Genomic DNA, 20,240 nt, shown 5'->3' on the forward strand with positions numbered 1-20,240 from the left:
TGAAAGGTCCCGGGTTCGATTCTGGTCAAGGGCACATGCCCGGGTGGTGGGCTCAATCCCCAGTGGGAGGCTTGCAGGAAGCCAATTCATGATTCTCTCTCATCATGGATGTTTCTATCTCTCTCTCTCCCTCTTCCTTCCTCTCTGAAATCAATAAAGATACATAAAAAAAAAAAAGAGGAAGCCATCCTTCAAACAGGGCCACTGCCTCTCCACCCCCGAGTTTCCAGCACAAAGACCTTTGAGTAGCTGCTGTAGGAAGAAGCATCTCGGGCCTGGTGTGGGGGGGCGAAGGGGAGACGGGTGCAGTTATTATGGTAAGCACAGCCATGGCCACCACAGCTTAATCGACATTTCCAGATACCCCACACCAGAAATCAACGATCAGTTTCGTATTGCCATCTTCTGAGAAACTCTGTCTTAATGCAGCTGATACTTGTTCTCACTACAAATAAAATTTCTCAATAATAGTCCTTTCTTCTACTCAGTAATGTTGAGGAGTTAACAGCTCCCCCTCGAGGCTGTTGTAGGAGTTGTAGCTGGTAGCGTCTGTGGCAGCCAGTGCCCATCCCTCCCCGCTCCAGAGCCTGGCTTCACAAGCCGCTGTCAGTGTCAAGGTAGCTCCTATAACCTTTCAGGAGGGTCTTTTATTTTTCAGAGAGCTTTCCTTTCATTTGGTTTGATAATAATTTTGCTCAGAAACTTAGCACAAGGACCAGGTACATTTGTAGGGCCCAGTGCAAAAATGGAAATGTAGGGCCCCTTGTTAAAAAATGATTAGGCGTTCCAGGCACGCTCTCCCTTCTGGGAGCACACCCGTGCCTTTCCCTTCCCCCTCTTCTTCCTCCACAGGCCTGCATCTCCTAAACTCTAAGGGTCCCATGAGACTTGCAACCTGGGGAGCAGTGGGCAGTGGCAGCTCGTCCTGGGCTCACCCCCTGAACCTGTCCCCAAGTCCCCCTTTTCTCTGACTGTCTGGAGAGCCAAAGCAGCCCTGCCTACTCTTCTCTCCTGTTGCTCCTTCTATCCTCCTTTGTTTCGCTGTCCCCAGCTTTAATAAATGTACTCTCAAAAAAAAATAAAAGTTCCAAAATTAAACCAAGAGTGGGGCCTTCTAAATTCAGGGCCCTGTGTGACTTCCTGGATAGTTGGTTACAGCGCTATTCACTCCTCCTGCCCCTGATGTCACACGTGGTCTGGGTCAAGGTTGCCTGAAGAGGGTGGCAGGTAATGTGACATGAGGGAAGCAGGTTCTATATCGGGGAGCCCTGCATTCTAGCCCTGAGCCTGGTCTTTCACTTTGATCCTTGAAGCCTGCGGCCCTTCTGTGAGGGTCTGCTGTCATCTGACCATCCCACATTTATGACGCCTGCTCTTTCCCTTCCACCTGTAGAAATTCATCGAGTTTGAAGATGCCTTGGAACAAGAGAAGAAAGAGCTACAAATCCAGGTGGAACACTATGAGTTTCAGACCCGTCAGCTGGAACTGAAGGCCAAAAACTATGCAGATCAGAGTAAGTAGCAGCCTGAGCTTGAAATTGCATTGTTTCCAGACCTACTCTAGCTGAGCAGGATGTTGAGAGCCTTTGATTAAAAAGAGAGAGACAGAGAGAGAGAGAACCCATTGGTAGCCTTATTTTATTTTCACTGTGATCCCCTCAACCATTATACTGCTATGTATTTCTGTAATCAGACTCTAATTCTTTGTGGAAATAACATAAATAATTAAGGCCCCTTTGATGACATAGCACTTTTGCATATACTGCAGTCTGACCCTAAATTAACACCCTGTGATCCTACCTGCCCTGTGAATCCTCGATTCTATGTGTGCTGCAGTCTGTAGGCACTTTAAGCTCTTCCAAGGATAACTAAGCTGTTACTCCACTTTGTGCAAATACCCCACTGCTCCTCCAAGTGTGGTTCCCTGGCCAGCAGTGCCAGCATCACCTGGAATATTAGGAGTGCAGACTCCGAGGCCCCACCTGTCAGGTGAGGAATGGCCTCGACACTACAGCCTTGCCTGCACACCACTGAGGAAAGATTGCTGCTTTGTGACCTGAAAGTTGGGCCTGATGATGCAGCCCCTGTCATGACAGTTGCTGGGCCGGGTGTGCAGCTGACCGAGGTGTCTGTAGGAGCACCCTGCTCCTTGCAGGGAGAGGCAGAGAAAGGGTTTGTGACTGTTTTGTGGTAAGAACTATTCCTTTAGTTTTCGGAAGTCTTTGTTTAAACTGTACTGTGAAAGTTAAAATGATTGGTGTGATTTCAGTTTCCTGTAGTTAGAGGTTTTCATTATTGAGACCTACTTTGCTGTTTTACCTAGTTCCCTTGGGTGGCAGGAGCTTTCATTTCTCTGAAAATTTCAGATAAAATCGGGAAGAAAAATGGTTGGGTGTGTTGGGTCTATCCCTATCCCAAACCAAGACTTGAAGGCCAGTACGTCATGGTGTGTTGGTGAGTTCTGGACAACCAGCAGGCTGTGGCTACATATATGTGCAAGCATGCTTATATTTGCAAACTGGAAGCCAACCAGAAGGCCCAGTTTAGGTATGCATAGGTAAGCCTTTCTATAGTTACACAGACTCCTTAACAGTCCCTTTACTTAGAATACTTTTCATATGTGAAACCTTTTCAGCTCTTGTTAGAAGGAAAACATGTAAATTCCAATTACAGGCGGAAGTTGTTCATTTGGTCAGCACCACAAGTGAAGGCCAGAGGAGAGAGGACACGCCTCCGGGTTCCTTCAGCCGGGCAGTGGCCTACACACCTGCCCCAGCAGAGGGCTTAGCCGAGGTCCTGGGGCTCTGATCCCTAAGTCCTTTTCAGGTGCTTGTGCACCAACAGGCAGCCCCCCTCCCCCAAGGCTGGAGCGGAGGCCAGGGGTCTTCCTCTGGCAGGGATTCTATGTGTGCTCCGTGCTGCAGTCTGTAGGTACTTAGAGCTCTTCCAGGGATAACAAAGTTGTTACTCCGCTTTGTGCAAATACCCCAGTGCTCCTCAAAGTGTGGTCCCCTGGCCAGCAGTGTCAGCATCACCTGGAATTTTAGAAGTGTAGACTCCGAGGCCCCACCTGTCAGGTGGAGAATGACCTTGACCCTGTAGCCTCCAAGGACACTGCTAGGAAAGCCACACCAGGAATCATGGAACGAGAGCATACGGACGGAATGAGATGTTGAATAGTGTGTTGGATCAGTTTACAGAAGGCAGCAGGAAGTGGGGCAGGTAGAGAAGCTCACACACGGAGGACTGGGCGGGTGCCGGAAGGACCGCCACATGAGTCCTGGCCCATGACTGTCCCGTGTCCTGTCCCTGGCTCTGCACACCAGCTGTCGCCTGTTGGTGGGAATGCCAGGACAGAGTTGAAGTTTGAACAAAGGACCACAGACAGAAGGTGTTCGAGTCCAGTGGCTCGCTTGCTCTGTTGCTGAGATGCAGGGGTGCAGTCCCCGCTGCCACTGTAGCTCCCAGTGAGGCCTTGGAGCAGTCAGGCGGCAGAGCATGTAGCCAGAGGGGACCGTCCTGCATGTCATGTCACGGGGGCTGCCAATTTAGGGGTGACACAGCTGGCAGCCTGAAGGTGGTATAATCATGACTTGGTTTTTCTAGCCCTCGGTACATGCGTGTAAGGGACACTTGTGTGTCTGTCATGTGTCTCAGGTGCTCTTTTGCTCTTTGACACATCTTAGAGGTTACTCGCTTAGGAATTCTGCCTCTTTCCACAAGCCACTTGCTCACTTTTGGTCTACACTTGACACATCCTGTGAGGTTTGCCTGCACCTTCAGAAGCTGCGATGTAATTTAAGCTTAGGTAGTAACATGCTCTGTGAGTGTTACCATCCTGCATCTTTCTGTAGCAGAACTGAGTAGCCTCACATAACACAGCACATACAATACACACACGTCCCAGACGAGTCAGAATCTGTGTGCTGCCATCCCCAGCAGAGTCCCTCCTGCTGCTCACGCTCCTGAGCTTCAGGTGGCAGCGGCCTGCACCCGGCATGGGCTGGTCCTGGAACCCTACACCCACCGCCCAGTAAGTCCAGAGCATTATGGAGTTGTGAGAATTGGGTTGTGCGGTTGACAAACAACAGTTGTGTTTTCCAGTTTGCCGGTTGGAGGAGCGAGAGTCAGAAATGAAGAAGGAGTACAACGCTTTGCACCAACGACACACAGAGGTAGGTGTCCAGCCATGACCAACGTCAGCCTCCAGCCCACACAGGCCAGGCACTGTGGCGGCCGCTCACCTTGGCTTGCCTCCTGGGCCTTTCTTTTCCTGGTGTTCTACTGTCAAGCCTGAAAGCTCAGGCTGGTCGGACTCCATTTTCCTGAGTTCTGTCATTATCTCCATCAGAGCACAGCAAGTTGAGAACAGCTTAGAGAGCGGAGTCAGAGAGGCCTTGGTCAGCAGGCATCACTCACGCACCTGTGTCCTTCTCCACAGATGATACAGACCTACGTGGAGCACATCGAGAGGTCCAAGATGCAGCAAGTTGGGGGGAACAGCCAGACCGAGAGCAGCCTGCCCGGGCGGAGGTAGGCAGGGCCGGAGCCTGCAGAGCCCGGTGGCCCCTTATCCCATCCTGTGGACTCAGGAAGAGGGTTGTCTGGTCGGAGTGTGTGGTTAAGCTAAGAATGCGTGCTGAGATTCTCCCAGGCGCCAGAGCAGGGTGAGGGATGTGGGGGGACCTCTGCTGGCTCATGTGGAGTCATGAAGGCCCGGGGGAAATCTTATGCAGTCGATCCTAATACTTGCAGATTCTGTGTTTGTGGATTCGCCTACTCACTAAAACTTACTTGTAGACTCAGTATCAACACTTGCAGTCACTTGCAGACATGCACAGAGCAGTGAAAAGTTTGAATCACCCAACACACACAGTGCCCGCTCCAGTCAAACAGGGTGTCACTTCCTGCTTGTCTCAGCCTCATGCAGAGATGCCAGAGGATGGAGACATCGGGTGCAGTGTTGTGCAAGGCACTTGGAGTCTGGACCTTGAGTGGGACTTGAAGCCCAGCTCTGGACCTGTTCATGGGACAGCTTTAGGTCACCAAACACATCTGCAACTCATTTTCTCTTTTTAAAAATAAAGCAAATAGAGTCTACTAGGATGAGTTAGGAATTATGATTCTAATCTACTAGAGGCCTGATGCACGAAATTCGTGCAAGGGGCTCAGCCCCTGCTGCCGCAGCAGCTGCCTCTACCTTGGCCCCCGCCGCCGCAGCTTCAACCAGAAGGACGTCCGGTCTAATTAGCATATTACGCTTTTATTATTATAGATGTGAGCTGTGTATCTGTATATGCACCTACTTCTCTGGGCGTAACGGTTCAGTGTTCACTAATTCAGTGTTCGTGGTGACTTTATAAAACAGATCCACTGAGGATCATGAGAATCGACTGTATGTGGGTGGGGAAGGGGTGGCGGGGACACTTCAGTGACTGCCAGGCGGAGCCATACTCCTGCTGCTGGGCAGAGCAGCGCCAATGCCAGCAGACTCAAGAGGCCCTGGCTTGTCTGAGCTTAGGAGCTCAGTGCTGGTTCCTTAGAGGAGTGGGGAGAGACCTGCAGAGGCCCGGCTCCTTCTCTGTCTTCTGTTCCCTGTGGTCAGATAAAACCAGACCACAGCCCCCCAGGGAGCAGATTGTCAGAGATCTCCAGGGTGTTGCCAGCTTGAGGGAGTTGGCCCATGAGAGACCAGAGTTGTTGACCTGGGAGGAGGAGGTTGGTACCATTGTTCCAAGTCTCCAACAGGCAGGAGGATGGGCCGAGGTGGGAATCCCAGGCCCCACAAATTGTGCTCAGCCATTGGTCCATTTCCAGCCGTGGCCCCTTGTTCCTGCAGGCAAAAGCCTGCAGCCCTAGTCAGGTCACATATAGGCCTTGTTGGCTACAGAAGTTTTTTTGTCCTGCCTCCACCAAGGATTACATCTGTAAACAAGTCGACTCAGGTCCTTCCTCTGTGGGCGTCCTCAGTTACTCTCTGGGTCATTGTGGGCACAGCTATTGTGTTTGTACTGGAGTCTTCAGATGTGAAAACAGAAGTATGTAGTGTGTGTGTGAGCCTCGTGGGGCCTGGGAAGGGTGGCCGTCGAGGGGTGCCCAGCATGGTGCGAGACAGTTGTGCAGGGCAGTCTGAGCTGGGGCATCTCCAGTGCGCACTGGGCACCTGGCCAGTCCCGAGCTGCAGCATTCTGGAGCCTTGAGGCCATTTCCCCACCAGCTTTCTGCAAGGCAGGAGCCACGGAGGTGTGACCTCTGAACTCAGGACTTAGAGGCCATGAGCATCTATGGTCCTCAGTCACAGTGGGCAGCACTCTGGGCCCCAGGGTCACTACAGAAATAGATATTCTTGGAACCTTGGGATGGTGTAGGCTCAGCCTAAAGCAGAAGCTGCCCATGCTTCACAGCTGGGCCCTGAGGTCCCAGCCATCATCGGGGCCAGTTCTGACCGCTCGTGCCTCCTCTGCATGGAAGAGGTGCGGTGGTTGCAGGGTGGCTGTGCTTTCTGTGGAAGTCTCCATGTGGTGGAGGCAGGACCTTGTCTGGGACCTGCTATCAGTGTGTCGTGTGGCCCATGCCCTGAGTAGAGTCTGACGAGTGTGGCTCTGACCCTCCAGTTTCCTTGCTTCTCAGAGTTATGGGAAGTCAGCAGCCCCCTCCCTAGAGAAGCCCCAGCCCCGTGGCGGGCACTGTCCTTTTGGACATGCATGGGTTGCTCACAGCGTCCCCTCTGAAGCCCCTCAGCAGCTCTTGAAGGCTGTGTTGGAACTCCTCCCCCTTCCCCCCCAGGTAATTAGAACAGCTGGTCATAGAAACCCCTCAACCTGTTTCATACGGCGGGTCTTTGGGTCTCTTCTGTCCATGTGGCCAGTTCAGATCCTGCTGCCGGGCCATGGCTGCTTGTAACTCTGGGCGAGCAGGGCCTTTGGAGCCCAGAGTAGAGAGCAACGCCTGTGGGGTTAGTTCACGGCAGGGGCTTTCTCCACGCCTCACTGGGCCTACAGGCGCCCCTTCATTTGTAAAACAGACCCACTGGCTGTCCTGGAGAGGTTGAGGCTCTGGCCCAGATTGCTGCACGCTTGTCTCGATCTGATCCGCCAGAGGGGGGCCCAGGTGTGCCCATTGATGGCTGTCACCTCCAGCCCTCGGCGCTCTCTGTTAATAGACTTTCCCGAGCCAGAGTTGCCACCATGGCAGAGAGATGCCTGCCACAGCAAGCAGGGGCCTGGGGCTGCCAGCCGCAGTCCTGCTGAGGTCCCTTGGCTGCAGAGAAGGGCGTGCTCCTGTGGGGGAGCAGGAAGCAGAGGGGTGGGGCCGTGCATTGGGGCGCCCCCGTTGCCCTGCCAGCCAGGTGGAGGCATTTAGCTTCATCACCAGCCTGCGGTTGGTTGTCCCGGGGTTGCTGCAACAGTTGTAGGGGCTCCCGCCTTCCCTGCAGCCACTTCTCCGTGGCCCAGACACTTGCTGGGAGCCAGATGTTCTGAGGGACATCATGTGTGTCTGACTGCCCCTGGACCTGTTTCCAGGTGAACAGACCTGGATGGCAGCCACCGCCCCGTGTTCTCAGAAAGAGCACCGGTGGCCATAGAGGAGGCCTGAGCCTCTGTCGCAGTGCTGGTTGCTGGCCTTTGTAGGGCTCAGGGTCAGACATCCTTTGTGACTGTGCTGCTGCATTGATGGGTTAAGGGAAGGCCCTGCCTGTCGCCCTGGACCCCTCTTCTCTGGGGTGTAGCCTCTCCTGCTACAACTCGGGATCTTTTAGGGACACACGTGTATGTCCACCCAGGTTCTTCATTCAGACTCTCCAGCTCCCACCATGAGGGCTCATCCTTAGTGCGGGGGAGCCTCTGGTCGCCCCTGTCCCCAGGCAGGCGTTTTCCTTCACTCCTGGCTTGGTTTCCTGGATTGTGTGTCTTTAGAACAAAACCCAGTGTGTGCTTGAAACACCTGGTTCGGTCCATGGACGTAGGCATGTGTGGCTACATGCTCCGTCCCTGCATGCCAAGTACACATGTGTGCTGAGCCATCTGGAGAGGACACGTGCCCACCGCCCTGTGCTGACTACATGTGTGACCTGCTGCACAGGCCTCGTTTGGGCCTTTATCCACGCTGAGGGTCATGTGTCTGTGTGTCATGTGTCTGTTGCATGTAGATATGTGCGTGTTTCGGTGTCTGTCTCTGGAGCGTAGAGTGGGTGCCTGTGTCATCGCACACGTACTCTGTGAGCAGATGTGCGACCGGAGCTCCCCGATGTTCTAACGCTGTCTTCTTGTCTTGCTCTCTGTGCTGTCACTGCTGTCTGCTGGCCCTGTGTCTGTCGCTGTCCCACAGTCCTCGTCAGTCGTGGAGGAAAAGGTAAAGCCTGTGCCGTGTTCACGCTGTCGTGCCAGGCGCTTGGGGCCCTTTGGGGTCGGGAGAGTTTATAATTAAGACGCTGGTGGTTCTTAATTATAAGCACAGGAGGTTCGTGGGTCCCTTCGACACTTGCTGCAGCGCTTTACAGACCACAGCCTCCTGACGGGGCGTTTATAGGGCCACGACACTGAGGAGGCAGCTGGTTGGCCCAAGGTCCTCGAGACAGCCCCAGAGTAGGTACTGGCACCGGGAACTCCACTCAGCAAACATCCACCCATCCACAGACGGGGCTGTGCATCCAAAGCCCAGGGCTGGCATTGCCGTGGTAGGTAGTGGGTGGGGTGGAGACCCTGGGCTCTGGTGTCGGAGCCCTGGGCCCAGAGCCAGGGGCGTGACTATGACCCCACAGATAGCGTGACCCCCTTGGGCTAAAGCCTCTGAAGTGGACAAGCATAGGCATCCCGAGGGCACTGCAGGGATGTAATGAGAGGACACACTAGCCAAGCTTCAGATAGGGCTCTGGCCTCAGTCAGCAATGCTGCAAGTGCTAACCTGGCTCAGAGCCATTTGCGATTCTGTGGGGAACAGCAAGGAGATGATCAGACAGAATTCCTGGTGATGATTTCTGTCGGGGGAGAGTGGCTGTCTGTCTCTGGATATAGTGTGTGTCTGCACACAGAGCTGTGGAAGCAGGTGATGGACAAGTGTCCCCTGTCCTTTAAAGCAAGATGCTCACACTCTGTCCCTGCTGTCACCCTGTAGCATCTGGTGACAGCCAGGGTCAAACTTGTCTGGGGCCAAAGGACCCGTCGTGTACATTTCACCCAAGGTCAGTGCCAGCAGGAGAGGGGCCCCAAGAAGGAAAAGTGGGCAAAGGACAGGCTGGGAGCCCCTGAGGGAGCAGATGGGAGTTGCAGCCCATCCTCACCTGGCCCCGCCCCTCCAGGGCTGTGCTGAGCATGTGGCCAAGGCTGCCGTCCCAGGTGCCTCAGGCCTGCGGGCTGTGTCAGAGCCAGAGTGAGGGCTGAGCTGTGGGCCTCTGAGATCTTGATGGATCTGCAGACTCAAACCTTCCCAACTTAACGTCATCCTTAGGATCTGAGTTTTTCAGATTTTAAGTGACATGTCTGAGAAAGCCTCCTCCGTCACAGGTGATGAGGGCTGTGTGCAGTACCTCCTGAGAGGCCTGGGCCCTGAGCGTGCCCCTCTGCATGACTCCCACAGGCATCGATGGCCCAGCCCCTTGGGAGCACACTGCTCCTCTGGTTCTGTCCCTGCCCCCGTGGTACTGCCAGGTCCCAGCAGGTCCAGGGAGCCTGCTCTGCAGGAAGCAGCATCTTCCTGAGCAGGACAGGAGCCAGGCACGGAGGGGACAAAGCAGAACGCGCCTCACGAGCTCTGTGTTTCTCTCTGCATGCGGGCCCGGCCAGAGGGACCCCTGCCCAGAGTTGGACTTCATGAGGCCATCTACCCGGCCATAGTCAGTTCTGGTCAACGGGGCTGCTCTGCTCCCCTCTTCACTTGCATCCGCCAGGCACCACGAGGAAGCCGTCTCTCTCCAGAACAGTCCAGCCCAGGGGTGGGCAAACTTTTTGACTCGAGGGCCACAATGGGTTCTTAAACTGGCCCGGAGGGCCGGAACAAAAGCATGGATGGAGTGTTTGTGTGAACTAATATAAATTCAAAGTAAACATCATTACATAAAAGGGTACGGTCTTTTTTTTTTTTTAGTTTTATTCATTTCAAATGGGCCGGATCCGGCCCGTGGGCCGTAGTTTGCCCACGGCTGGTCCAGCCTCTGGACCCAGCTCCTTGGACCCCTTAGGAAGCCCCCCACCACCCCTCCAGCCTCCGTCTCTGGGGATTGAGCTCTGATCATGAGAGGCTGTGGTTTGAGGGACTGCAATTCTTGGCCTAAACAGCTCTGAGCAGCGTGGGCTCTGTGGATGACAGTCCCTGGGTGCAGTGTGTCTGTCCTGGGGCAGAGTGGGAGCTGGCCTTGTCTCCACTACCTGGTGCCTGACTTGGAGCTCCCATGGAAGAGGGTTTCTGCCCTCACTGGTTCTAAGGCCCATGTAGCGTCTTCCCACAGACAAGCCCACGTCTGTGAGAAGGTGGCTTTGAGCTTCACTCTACAAGTCCAGGCTACCAGACATCCCCTTTCCTAGTGTAGCTTTGAAAACCCCTCTCTGGTGCCAGTGCTCCATGACAGCGGGGACAAGGCACCGAGCCAGAGAAAGGTGCCCAGGGGACTGCGAGGGGGTGACCCAGCAGAAGGCAGGCTCTCTTACTCTGTACTTTGTTCAAGCACTTTTTCCAGTGAGTTCTCATGAAAGGACAAAGGAGTGGGGGAGGGGCCAAATAACAGGGAACAGGGGCAGCAAGAGTTGATTTCTAACTGGCGCCATGATGTGAGTCTGGGCTCCACATAAGGAGACCGTCATTGTAACAGTTGCCACTCCCAGGAACCGTCAGTGCTGGCCATGATGTTGAAGGGCCCTTCGCTGGTACTGCTGTGGGGTGTCTTAGTATACATAGCAGATGTCTAAAATCAAAAGAACTAAACATAGTAAGTCACAGTGGACAGGAAAGTATTCTGTGGGATCACAGTGAAGCAGAGATTCCCCTGAATGTGCAAATACCTGGATTAAGGAGTGGCTGTGGATAGGAGGGGCAGGAGGTGTGATGGGCTTCCCAGAAGACCACGCCCTGCCCACCGCGGGCCTCTCCCTGAGCCAGGCAAGGGGTGTCATGCAGAACCGCTCTGTGCAGAATAGGCATCTGCATGTGCAAGTGGTCAGTTCTCATTTCATGAGCCACCATCTGACCGTCCACTTCCTGTCCTCCCTCACATTTCAGCAGGAAGGAGCGCCCCACCTCTCTGAATGTCTTCCCCCTGACCGACGGCATGGTACGTGCACAGATGGGGGGCAAGCTCGTGCCTTCGGGGGACCACTGGCACCTGAGTGACCTCGGCCAGCTGCAGTTCAGCTCCACCTACCAGGTTTTGTAGCCGTGCTGTGGAGTGAAGGTCCTCTCCCTGTCGCCCCATGTCCATTCAGGCGTCCAGTCTTTGCATACAACCCTTTGCAGCTTTTCCTGGGTTAGTGGGACCCCTCCCTCAGGTGTGACAACAGTGAAGAAACTGGACCAGCTCAGAAGGGCATGGTCTTGTATTGGCACCTACTAGTCCAGGCCAACCCCCTCTGCAGTTACGGTGGCTCATCTATTAGGGCTGAGCTTGGCGACCGTCCCCCAAACACACCCCAAAGTACCCGTCTGTGGCCAGCCCTGATGCCAGCCCAGAGTGCACTGAGCTCTGGTATCTGAGGTTTGCACAGCAACCAGGAGAGTCACAGGCAGGAGGCAGCTTCTCTTCTCTGGGCTGTGCTCACCCCCTGCACATACCAATGGCATCTGGCTCTCTGAGTTTGAGAAGCCGACATCCTGGGTGTGCACAGCTACCCAGGGAATGCACCCTGGAATGGGGGGCCTTGAGAAAACCGAGGGCAGGAACTTCCCATGGCCCATCACTCGTTCAGGGCCCCTGGTCACTTGCAGCCCGTTTTAGTCTGAGCTCAGCCTGTCTGGCGGAGGCAGGCTGTGGCAGGACAGGACATTGACCCCCTTGCCAGGTAAGGATGCCACCCTCGGGTGGAGGGGTGACCCTGGGGCCGGTGAACTTCCTGCAGAGGCTATCAGGAGACTCCTGCAGGAGGCAACGGGCTTCGGCATCTGGGCAGGGTTGGGGTGTGGACATGGGGCCCAGATGTCCTGGAAGTTTCCTCCCTGCTGTAGCTCCTTGCTGACTGTGCTCGCCTCTGGGTGCCTGGCTTGCCTGCAGGAGGTAGCTTCAAGCTGTGACTCCACTGGCTTCTACTTTTGCTCCAAGGAGTGAGCATGTCTCTCTGACATTTGACCCAGGCGCTCACCTGCCAGTTGTGGGCTATCCTACCAGTGGGTGGGGGCTGTGGGGTCCCAGCTATCCCCACCATTCAGGCCAGACTTGGCCATGTAAGCCAACTGCTCCCACTCTCAGACAAAAACTGAGCTTGCTGCTGGGGCTTCCCTGGGAGCTCAGAAACCACGGGCCTCAGAAACCTCTGGGGCCCTCACACTCCAGCCTCCCGGGCCTGTTTCTCCTCCCGCGTCTAAGCCCGCTTTTTTCTCATGACACCTGTTCTCTCTCCTCCTATGCTGTCTGACACAGTCTTTCTCTTAATAAATCACAGTGTTTTATGTTTTAGTTCTTAGGTGTGTTTTATTTTATTTTTAATTTTTTCAAACAATTATTTAAGTTCTTTTAATTTCATGTTCTAGGTTTTAAGGTTTTTCTAATTTCTTCATTTTGTTGTTGTTGTTGTTTTGTTTATTTGTTTTTATGTACTGTATTTTCAGTGTTTTAACCAAACAATTGTGGCTACTCATGGTGAGGAAAGACCGCTAAGAGTGTGGGTCTTTGCATTTGGAGGTCACTGCTACACGTTGATGTTTAGGAGGTTGAGAGGTTTGCCTTTAGGTAAGTGGTGGCCAGGGGGAGTGTCCCGTGGGTAAGTGGTGGACCATAGGGTAACGGAGAGCTAAGGGCACTTGGGGGAGTCCTGGTTTGTCGCAGAATTTCCCACCGTGATTACCAGGGTCAAGGAGACCCACAGAAAAAACACAGACACAAGTTTGAGAGTCGCAGGTAGGCTGGGAAACATGGCCGATGCGGAAGGTGGCTGGAAGGTGTGGTTCTGTGAGAGGGGCCTCCTGCACCTGACCTCCCTGGTCTTCCTGGAATTCCCGCACCTGGTCTCCTGCACCCTCTCGCGAGTGCTGGCACAGGACCTGGTGGCAGCAGAGCGCCCCTCCCCATAGGACGCCAGTGCCCCTGACGTGTAGAGGACAGAGCACCCGGGGAGCCATCACAGGAGCTTTCAGTGTGTGTCAGTGCTGTGAAAGGAAAGGAGTTTTCCTTCTCAGTTGGACCCTAAACCTTAGAACCCGAATCCTTTTTGAAATGTATTAAAAGAGGTGCATCTAAGGAGGGTGGGACAAGCCCTCAAGTAGGGCTTCTCACCTCTGCATCTCGACTAGCAGGGCTGTGGGGCCGTCCTGAGCTCTGTGGGATGTGGAGGGGCACCCCCGGACTCCACCCACTCCATGCAAGAGCACTTAACCCCCTCAAGTGTCTCCAGATGTCACAGGTGTCCCCTGGGACATGGCCTCCCAGGTCAGAAAACCCTGCCTAGAGGAGGATGTGGAACTGTGATTCCTGGTCGAGAAGTCTCAGGGGCCTGTTAGATGAAGCTGGAAATTGCTGTCCCAGGGAGAGGCAGTGTCCTGCCTGGGCCTGGCTGGAATAGATAGATCTCAGAAGTCTCCAACCAGCTCTGGCACCTGGTCGCAGGCAGTGTAGGTGGGTCCCAGCATTCATCCAGCTTTCTGGAGCGGGCGGGACACCCCCTCATCAGCCCCTCCCCGGTTAAGAAGTTCCCTTGGAAGTGTGCCCTCTGGAGAAACCGTGTGCCCTGGCACCGTAGGGCGGGTGATGTGCACCGTGAGCCGCCTCTCAGCCGCACCCCCACCCCAGGAGCTTCAGCCCTCCTGAGACCATGCCCTTCTCGGCACCATGAAAGGGGACGGGCCGAGGGGAACTGCTGCCCACAGGCTGCAGAGAGGCTCTGGGCACCTGCTCGGGTGACTCGGTTATCGCTAGACGAGGGGGGGGGGCTATTTTTATTGTGATTGTCCAATGGTTCCATGAGGGAAGGCTGCAGGAGAAGAAGTGTTTGTTCCACATCCTATACTGATTCAAGTGGAATGTGTTCTCTCCAAGAAAACCTTAAGGTTAACAGTCGATTGCAGATTTTAATTACCTGGTCTTTTCCACTCCTGGGACATTTTGGGGGTGTCCCGTCCTGTGGAAATGGAATTTCAGTTTGTACTTGCGTAGATGTCTGGAGTAGACCGTGGTCCCTTTGAGCTGTGGAGGTTGAGCATTGCATATCCCCTGCTGTGTCTGTTTGGGAGGCCATGACAGGCAGAATTGGGGAGGTGCGCACCCCTTCACAGCTCCTGACTAGCCAGGGTGGGAAGCAGGATACAGGAGTGGGTGGGACAGCCAGCCAGTGCCAAGCAGCAGAGTGAGAACTGGGTCAGAAGGCCTCCTCCCTGGCCCCATTAGAGCCCTCCGCCCACCCTGGGCGGCAACTTGTTTCTGACCACCCACTGGCTGCAAAGGGTTGCCTGCCATATCTGTGTAGCTCCATGTCCATCACATGCGGCATCATCGGGGAGTGTGCAAGCTGAAAGCTTCCATTTAAACGATTTACATAAGGTGGTGGCTGCCTCCTGAAAGCCAGAGGCAGTGGCTAGATGAGCCACGTGACTAGGTCACGAGGAATCGGCCCGACGGGAGAGCAGGGGTCCACCTGTCCCAGTTCAGATGCTGTTTCATTATGGTCAAGTGGCAAAGAAGCCGAGCGAGGGGCCTCATCCAGAGCCCCGGGGTGGGGGGGGTGCACAACGAGCTCCCCCTCTTCCTGTGTTTGGCCCTAGTGTCCCCAGGACGAGATGTCCGAGTCGGGCCAGTCCTCAGTGGCTGCCACGCCCAGCACCACAGGCACCAAGTCCAACACGCCCACGTCCTCCGTGCCCTCGGCCGCCGTCACCCCCCTCAGCGAGAGCCTGCAGCCCCTGGGGGATTACGGCACCGGCACCAAGAGCAGCAAGCGGGCTCGGGAGAAGCGCAACAGCCGCCACATGGAGGTCCAGGTCACGCAGGAGATGCGGAACGTCAGCATAGGTACCGCGCCTACCAGGCACTCCCTGGGCGGTGCAGCCACCATCCACTTGCCACCTGCTCTCCTGCCCTCCCTACCCTCATCCGTCCAGGAAGATTTCTCTCCTTCCTACATATTGTCATTTTGGAAGATGTATTAGTCCACTCGGATCGCCATAATAAACACCACAAACTGGGCACGCTAACCACAGACATTTATTTCTCTCAGTTCCGGAGGCCAGAAGTCAGAGATCAGGGTGTGGGCAGGGCCGATTTCTCCTGAAGCCATCTCCTCCCTGTGTGTGTACATGGTCCTCCCTCTGTGTGTCTTCATCCTAATCCCCTCTTTTTAGAAGAACATAGTCAGATGGGAGCAGGGCTCACCCTAACGGCCCATCTTACCTTGATCAACTCTTTAAACACAGTCACTTTCTGAGGTCCTGGGGGCTAGGGCTTCAATGTGTGAATTTGGGGGATACAACTCAACTCAGCTTCTAACAACAGACCACCACCATCCAGCAGATGCGTCTAGGGAAAAGGGGGAGAAAAATTGGGACGGTGTCCTGTTCAGAGGAGATCATGAGAAGGAGGCACAGTTCTGGGGGACAGCCCCACCCGCCACCAGGCTGGGAAAAACCCTTTCCTGAGGGTGTCTCCCTGGCGGTAGTCTAGCAGGGGTCTCTAGACCTGGGGCCAGAGGACGACCGTGAGTAATGCAGGGAACTTCAGGCACCCTCCTGACCCCTGTCCCCCTCTGTTCCCCAGGCATGGGCAGCAGTGACGAGTGGTCTGATGTTCCAGACATTATCGACTCCACCCCAGAGCTGGAGCCCCGCCTCGATCGCACTGGCAACAGGTACTCACTGGGCCCAGGGCCGGGTCCTCGTCAGCTCAGCATTCACCTCAGGAGTTGCTGCCCTTGCTGAGGGGCCCCCACAGCCTCTCACAGTGGGAGGATGTCGGGCTGACTGCTGCCCCCTACCACGCCTGCACCTGCACCAGCAGTGTTGGCTTTGAGTGCCTGTGTAGGGTGTCACCTTGGCCCATGGATGTTGCCCACTCACTCTGCCATTCCCCGCTGCGTGTCCTCACAGCCCGACCCAGGGGATTGTCAACAAGGCTTTTGGCATCAACACTGACTCCCTGTACCACGAGCTGTCGACCGCGGGGTCCGAGGTCATCGGGGACGTGGACGAAGGGGCCGACCTGCTAGGTAAACACAAGCTGTCTTGTGACCCTAGGGCCCTGGGCTGTTGTTGGTTTCATTTGTGATGAAAGCCAAGTCTCTGTCAGCTGTGAGCTAGAACTTCTTCCTACAATTTTATTCACATATAATTCACACACCATAAAACTCAGCCCCTTACAGAATACTCAGAGTTGTGCCTCTACCTAGTTTTAGAACAATTCTCACCCAGGAAGACACACATGCTAATTAGCACCAGGCTGGAGCACCGCCCCTGCCCACAGGCAGTCCGCTCCCTAGGAGTGTGTGAAGGGCAGGCTGTTGCCAGCTCCTCCATCCAAAAGGAAAATGCCAGGCGGTCAGTGTGCCTCTGCGCCCTCAGCACCTTGGTCTCCACCAGAGCTCCCTGTGCCCGGGTCTGATGTGGGTGCAGAGCTGGCTGCTCGATACAGACTGGCTCCTGGTCCTCCCTCCGTCCCAGGGTGGCCATCAGGCATGTAGAGCACCTGGGTTTTGCCAGGCAGCTGCTGGTACCCAAGGACTGCCCACATGCTTCGAAGCCAGTCAGGCGGGAAGTCAGTGTCGCCTCGGGAGTCTCAGTGGGGTTCAAACCTCCTGCCCCTGACCGTGTGTTTGTGTGCTCCCCACCCCAACCCCTGAAGACCCCTAACCCAACCGTCTGTCCAGAGCCCGAGTCTTGAGAAGCAGCCTAGTCCCCCAAGCCAGGCTGTGGGAAGAGCTCCAGGACCTCAGGGACTGCAGCTCAGCGCTTCCTCCCCACTGAGCCCCCTGGCAGAGTGGGCTTCGGGGCGGAGTGTGGCTGTGTTTCCATGGAGCAGTGGTTCTGTGGGTCCTCTCCCCACACCCAGCTCCCCTGAAGTGGCTCACAGGGAAAGGGCTGCTCTGTCCCCACTGCTCGGGCAGGAGCAGCATCTGCAACCGGGGCAGTTGCCTCAACGGTGCACATGGCACGTCGGGGTGGAAACTGCTCTGCTCTCCTCCCCCAAAGTCTTCGAGGGCTGCCTTCCGCGTCGTGATCTGTAGTTCGCTCTCTGCTCACATTGAAGGGCTTTTACTGATGAACACTGACTCCCCGGATCGGGTCTGGGCTCCCATGCTGGGCACTTCGTGTGGTCAGCACGGTCCCCAGGGACGCGGCGGCCTTCCGGCTGCACCGGTTGGCAGGCCTGGGCCTGCGTGGAAGAGTCCCGTTGGTATTTTCAGTCTAGTAGGTTGTCACTTTCTTCGTCTTGGGGTAGCCTCTTGGTTGTTTTCATACGTTGTCTTAGGGTAGGGAACACCTGTGAGCATAATTAATTGGGGTGTCAGCCAGCACCTCCTGTGTCTGAAATGGAAGTTTTTTCAGCTAATTTTTAAATTGTGGTAAAATACACATGAAATTTATCTTCTTGTGCATTTTTGAGTGTATATTGTAAATTATGTTCTTACTCAGTGGTGAAAGACTGCAATCTTTTCGTCTAAGATTAGGAACAATATGTCCACTTTCGTCAATATGTACTTTTAATGGAATTTTTATCATAAGCATTGTAAAAATATATATTTATAAATATACAAAAGCTATTAATATTCAGAAAAATCTAATTAGGGGCAATCACTAGTAGTATTTTGATGTCCTTCCACTCTTCTTTACATAGTTCAGATAATGACATATATATTCTGTTTTTAGGCATTTTTTAATTTCGGAAAAATGATGCATGTATATTATAATAGTCAGATAATATCAGAAATTACCAAGAAGAGAGTGAAAACCAAAGGACAACCCCCACCCCACCCCCCAATGCCGTGATGAGTGTTTTCATGTCTTGGTGACACTCTTCCAGGCCCCGTAGATCACACGGGGCGTGCGTGGTCGGCTCATGTCTCCTTTTCTTTGTGGATGACGTTGCCATTTCCCTGAGCTTCTAATGCTCTACACCAGCAGTTCTCAACCTGTGGGTCGCGACCCCTTTGGCGGTCGAACGACCCTTTCACAGGGGTCGCCTAAGACCATCCTGCATATCAGATATTTACATTACGATTCATAATAGTAGCAACATTACAGTTAGGAAGTAGCAACGAAAATAATTTTATGGTTGGGTCACAACATGAGGAACTGTATTTAAAGGGCCAGAAGGTTGAGAACCACTGCTCTACACGTTTTCACTCTTTCCTGGTGTGACTGTAAGTTACCCAGGCAGTTCTCTCTTGGTTCTGAGTTTTGCTGTCTGAACACTGCTGTCATGGACGCCTGTGGGTGCGTATCATTGCCCACATCTCTGATGGTTTTTTTAACTCAGATTTTTAGACGTGGGAACCCCAAGGTGGAGGGTGTGACTCTTGAGGACTGGCTACACGTTGCTTTCCCAGAGGCTGCCTCCCTTGCTTTGTACTCACACCCATAGGGGCAGGGCTGGCTGTCACTACAGGCAGGTGTACCTTGGGAAGGCCACATGTCAGCGTTAGAAGGCACAGGAGTCAAGGCTGTTACCTCGTCACGCACACTGAGTCCCGGAGTAGCACCTTCTGCCCGGCCAACCTCTCAGGCTGCAACCCTACAGGCCGGTGAGGGAGGCCCTGGAGAGCACGCCTGGGAGGCTGCCTCTCAGGTGAGAGGGCTCCTGTGTGCTGAGAACTGGCACAGCAGATCAGGATGCTCTCTTGAGCTTTTGGGAATTTGATAAATACATAAAAGCCTCCTCCCCAGAAAAGCATGGAGGGGGTCAGAAGCCACCGCTGGCCAGGAAGGGGTGGGAAATAGAATGTAGGGAGGTGGAGCAGGGTCCCACCGCACCTGTACCTATCTCCAGTAGCACCCGCATTTTATGTGCACAGCCACCATGAGTCCATCATACCGCTCGTATCCTCACTTTATAGATGAAGAAATGGAGGTTAAGGAGGGTGAGATAAAAGGACAGAGCGAAGACTCGAACCCAGGTCCAACCCAGAATGAAAGCCCTGACTCTGCCCAACCACTATGCTTTTTTAAAAAGAGCTTTATTGAGATGGAGTTTCACTCCATACCATTCACCCACTTAGAGCGTATCCAATGGCTGTGAGCATGTCAGAGCTGGACAGTCATCAGCACATAACTTGAGAACATTTCGCCCTCCAAGGGGAAACCTGTTAGCAGTCACTCCCCGCCCCTCCCCAGCCTGCAGCACTCACTCTTCTACTTCCTGGCGATACTTTTGTCTCTTTTGGACGTGTCCTATCAGTTGGTCTTTCCTGTCTGGCTGGGCTCGTTGAGCATGGTGCGGTTGAGGTTCACCCAGGCTGGAGTAGATTTCAGAACTTCATTCCTTTTTATAGCTGCGTAGTGGTCAGTTGTCTGGATGGATCACACTTCCATTGATGGGTGTTCGGGTCATTCCCACTTTTGCCTGTCATCTCTAGTGCTCCTGCTACACTTCTGGCCCCTCACGTGATTCTGTAGGAGTGCTGACCAGCCTCCTCATTGCCCGTGACCCCGGGTGGCCTGCCTGTCCGTCTGTCTGCAGCCCCGGCAGCAGAGCTCTCCTCACTGGTGGGCCTCTTCACGTGACCGTTCCCTCCCTCCCTTCTCGGAGCCCTAGGGGCTGTCGGATGCTCGGAGCCCTATGTGGCCACGTCCTGTGGTCGTCATTGACTCCCGATTTCGGCAGCATCACTCAAAATGTCACTTTCGTACAAAATCTCCATAAACAATGATGGGAGGAAAAAATGATGAACTAGAAACTGCACATCAGTGAATTTTACCGGGAGGCCACCTTAACTGAATCAGTAATTTAAAATGGGGTTGCCTGGCCGGTGTGGTTCTGTGGTTGAGGGTCGACCTATGAAACAGGAGGTCATGGTTCGATTCCAGGTCAGGGCATATGCCCAGGTTGTGGGCTCGATCCCCAGTGTGTGGGGCATTTTCCAGTGGTGCGTGTGCAGGGGGCCACCGATCAATGATTCTCA

General features: G+C 54.3%; 1 protein-coding gene across 1 annotated transcript in view; it reads left to right on the forward strand.

Moving 5' to 3' along the window:
- MAPK8IP3 (mitogen-activated protein kinase 8 interacting protein 3) overlaps positions 1-20,240 on the forward strand; it is a 52,143-nt gene that overhangs the window by 13,685 nt on the left and 18,218 nt on the right. The window contains exons 3-9 of the mRNA XM_005866576.2: positions 1,394-1,514; positions 4,105-4,175; positions 4,442-4,533; positions 11,215-11,356; positions 14,896-15,142; positions 15,884-15,974; positions 16,213-16,331. Of these exons, the coding sequence (XP_005866638.1) occupies positions 1,394-1,514; positions 4,105-4,175; positions 4,442-4,533; positions 11,215-11,356; positions 14,896-15,142; positions 15,884-15,974; positions 16,213-16,331 (883 nt within the window). The remainder of the gene's footprint in view (positions 1-1,393; positions 1,515-4,104; positions 4,176-4,441; positions 4,534-11,214; positions 11,357-14,895; positions 15,143-15,883; positions 15,975-16,212; positions 16,332-20,240) is intronic.

The sequence above is a fragment of the Myotis brandtii genome, unplaced genomic scaffold (genome assembly GCF_000412655.1).
Source record: "Myotis brandtii unplaced genomic scaffold, ASM41265v1 scaffold233, whole genome shotgun sequence".
In the NCBI taxonomy this organism is placed as follows: Eukaryota; Metazoa; Chordata; class Mammalia; order Chiroptera; family Vespertilionidae; genus Myotis; species Myotis brandtii.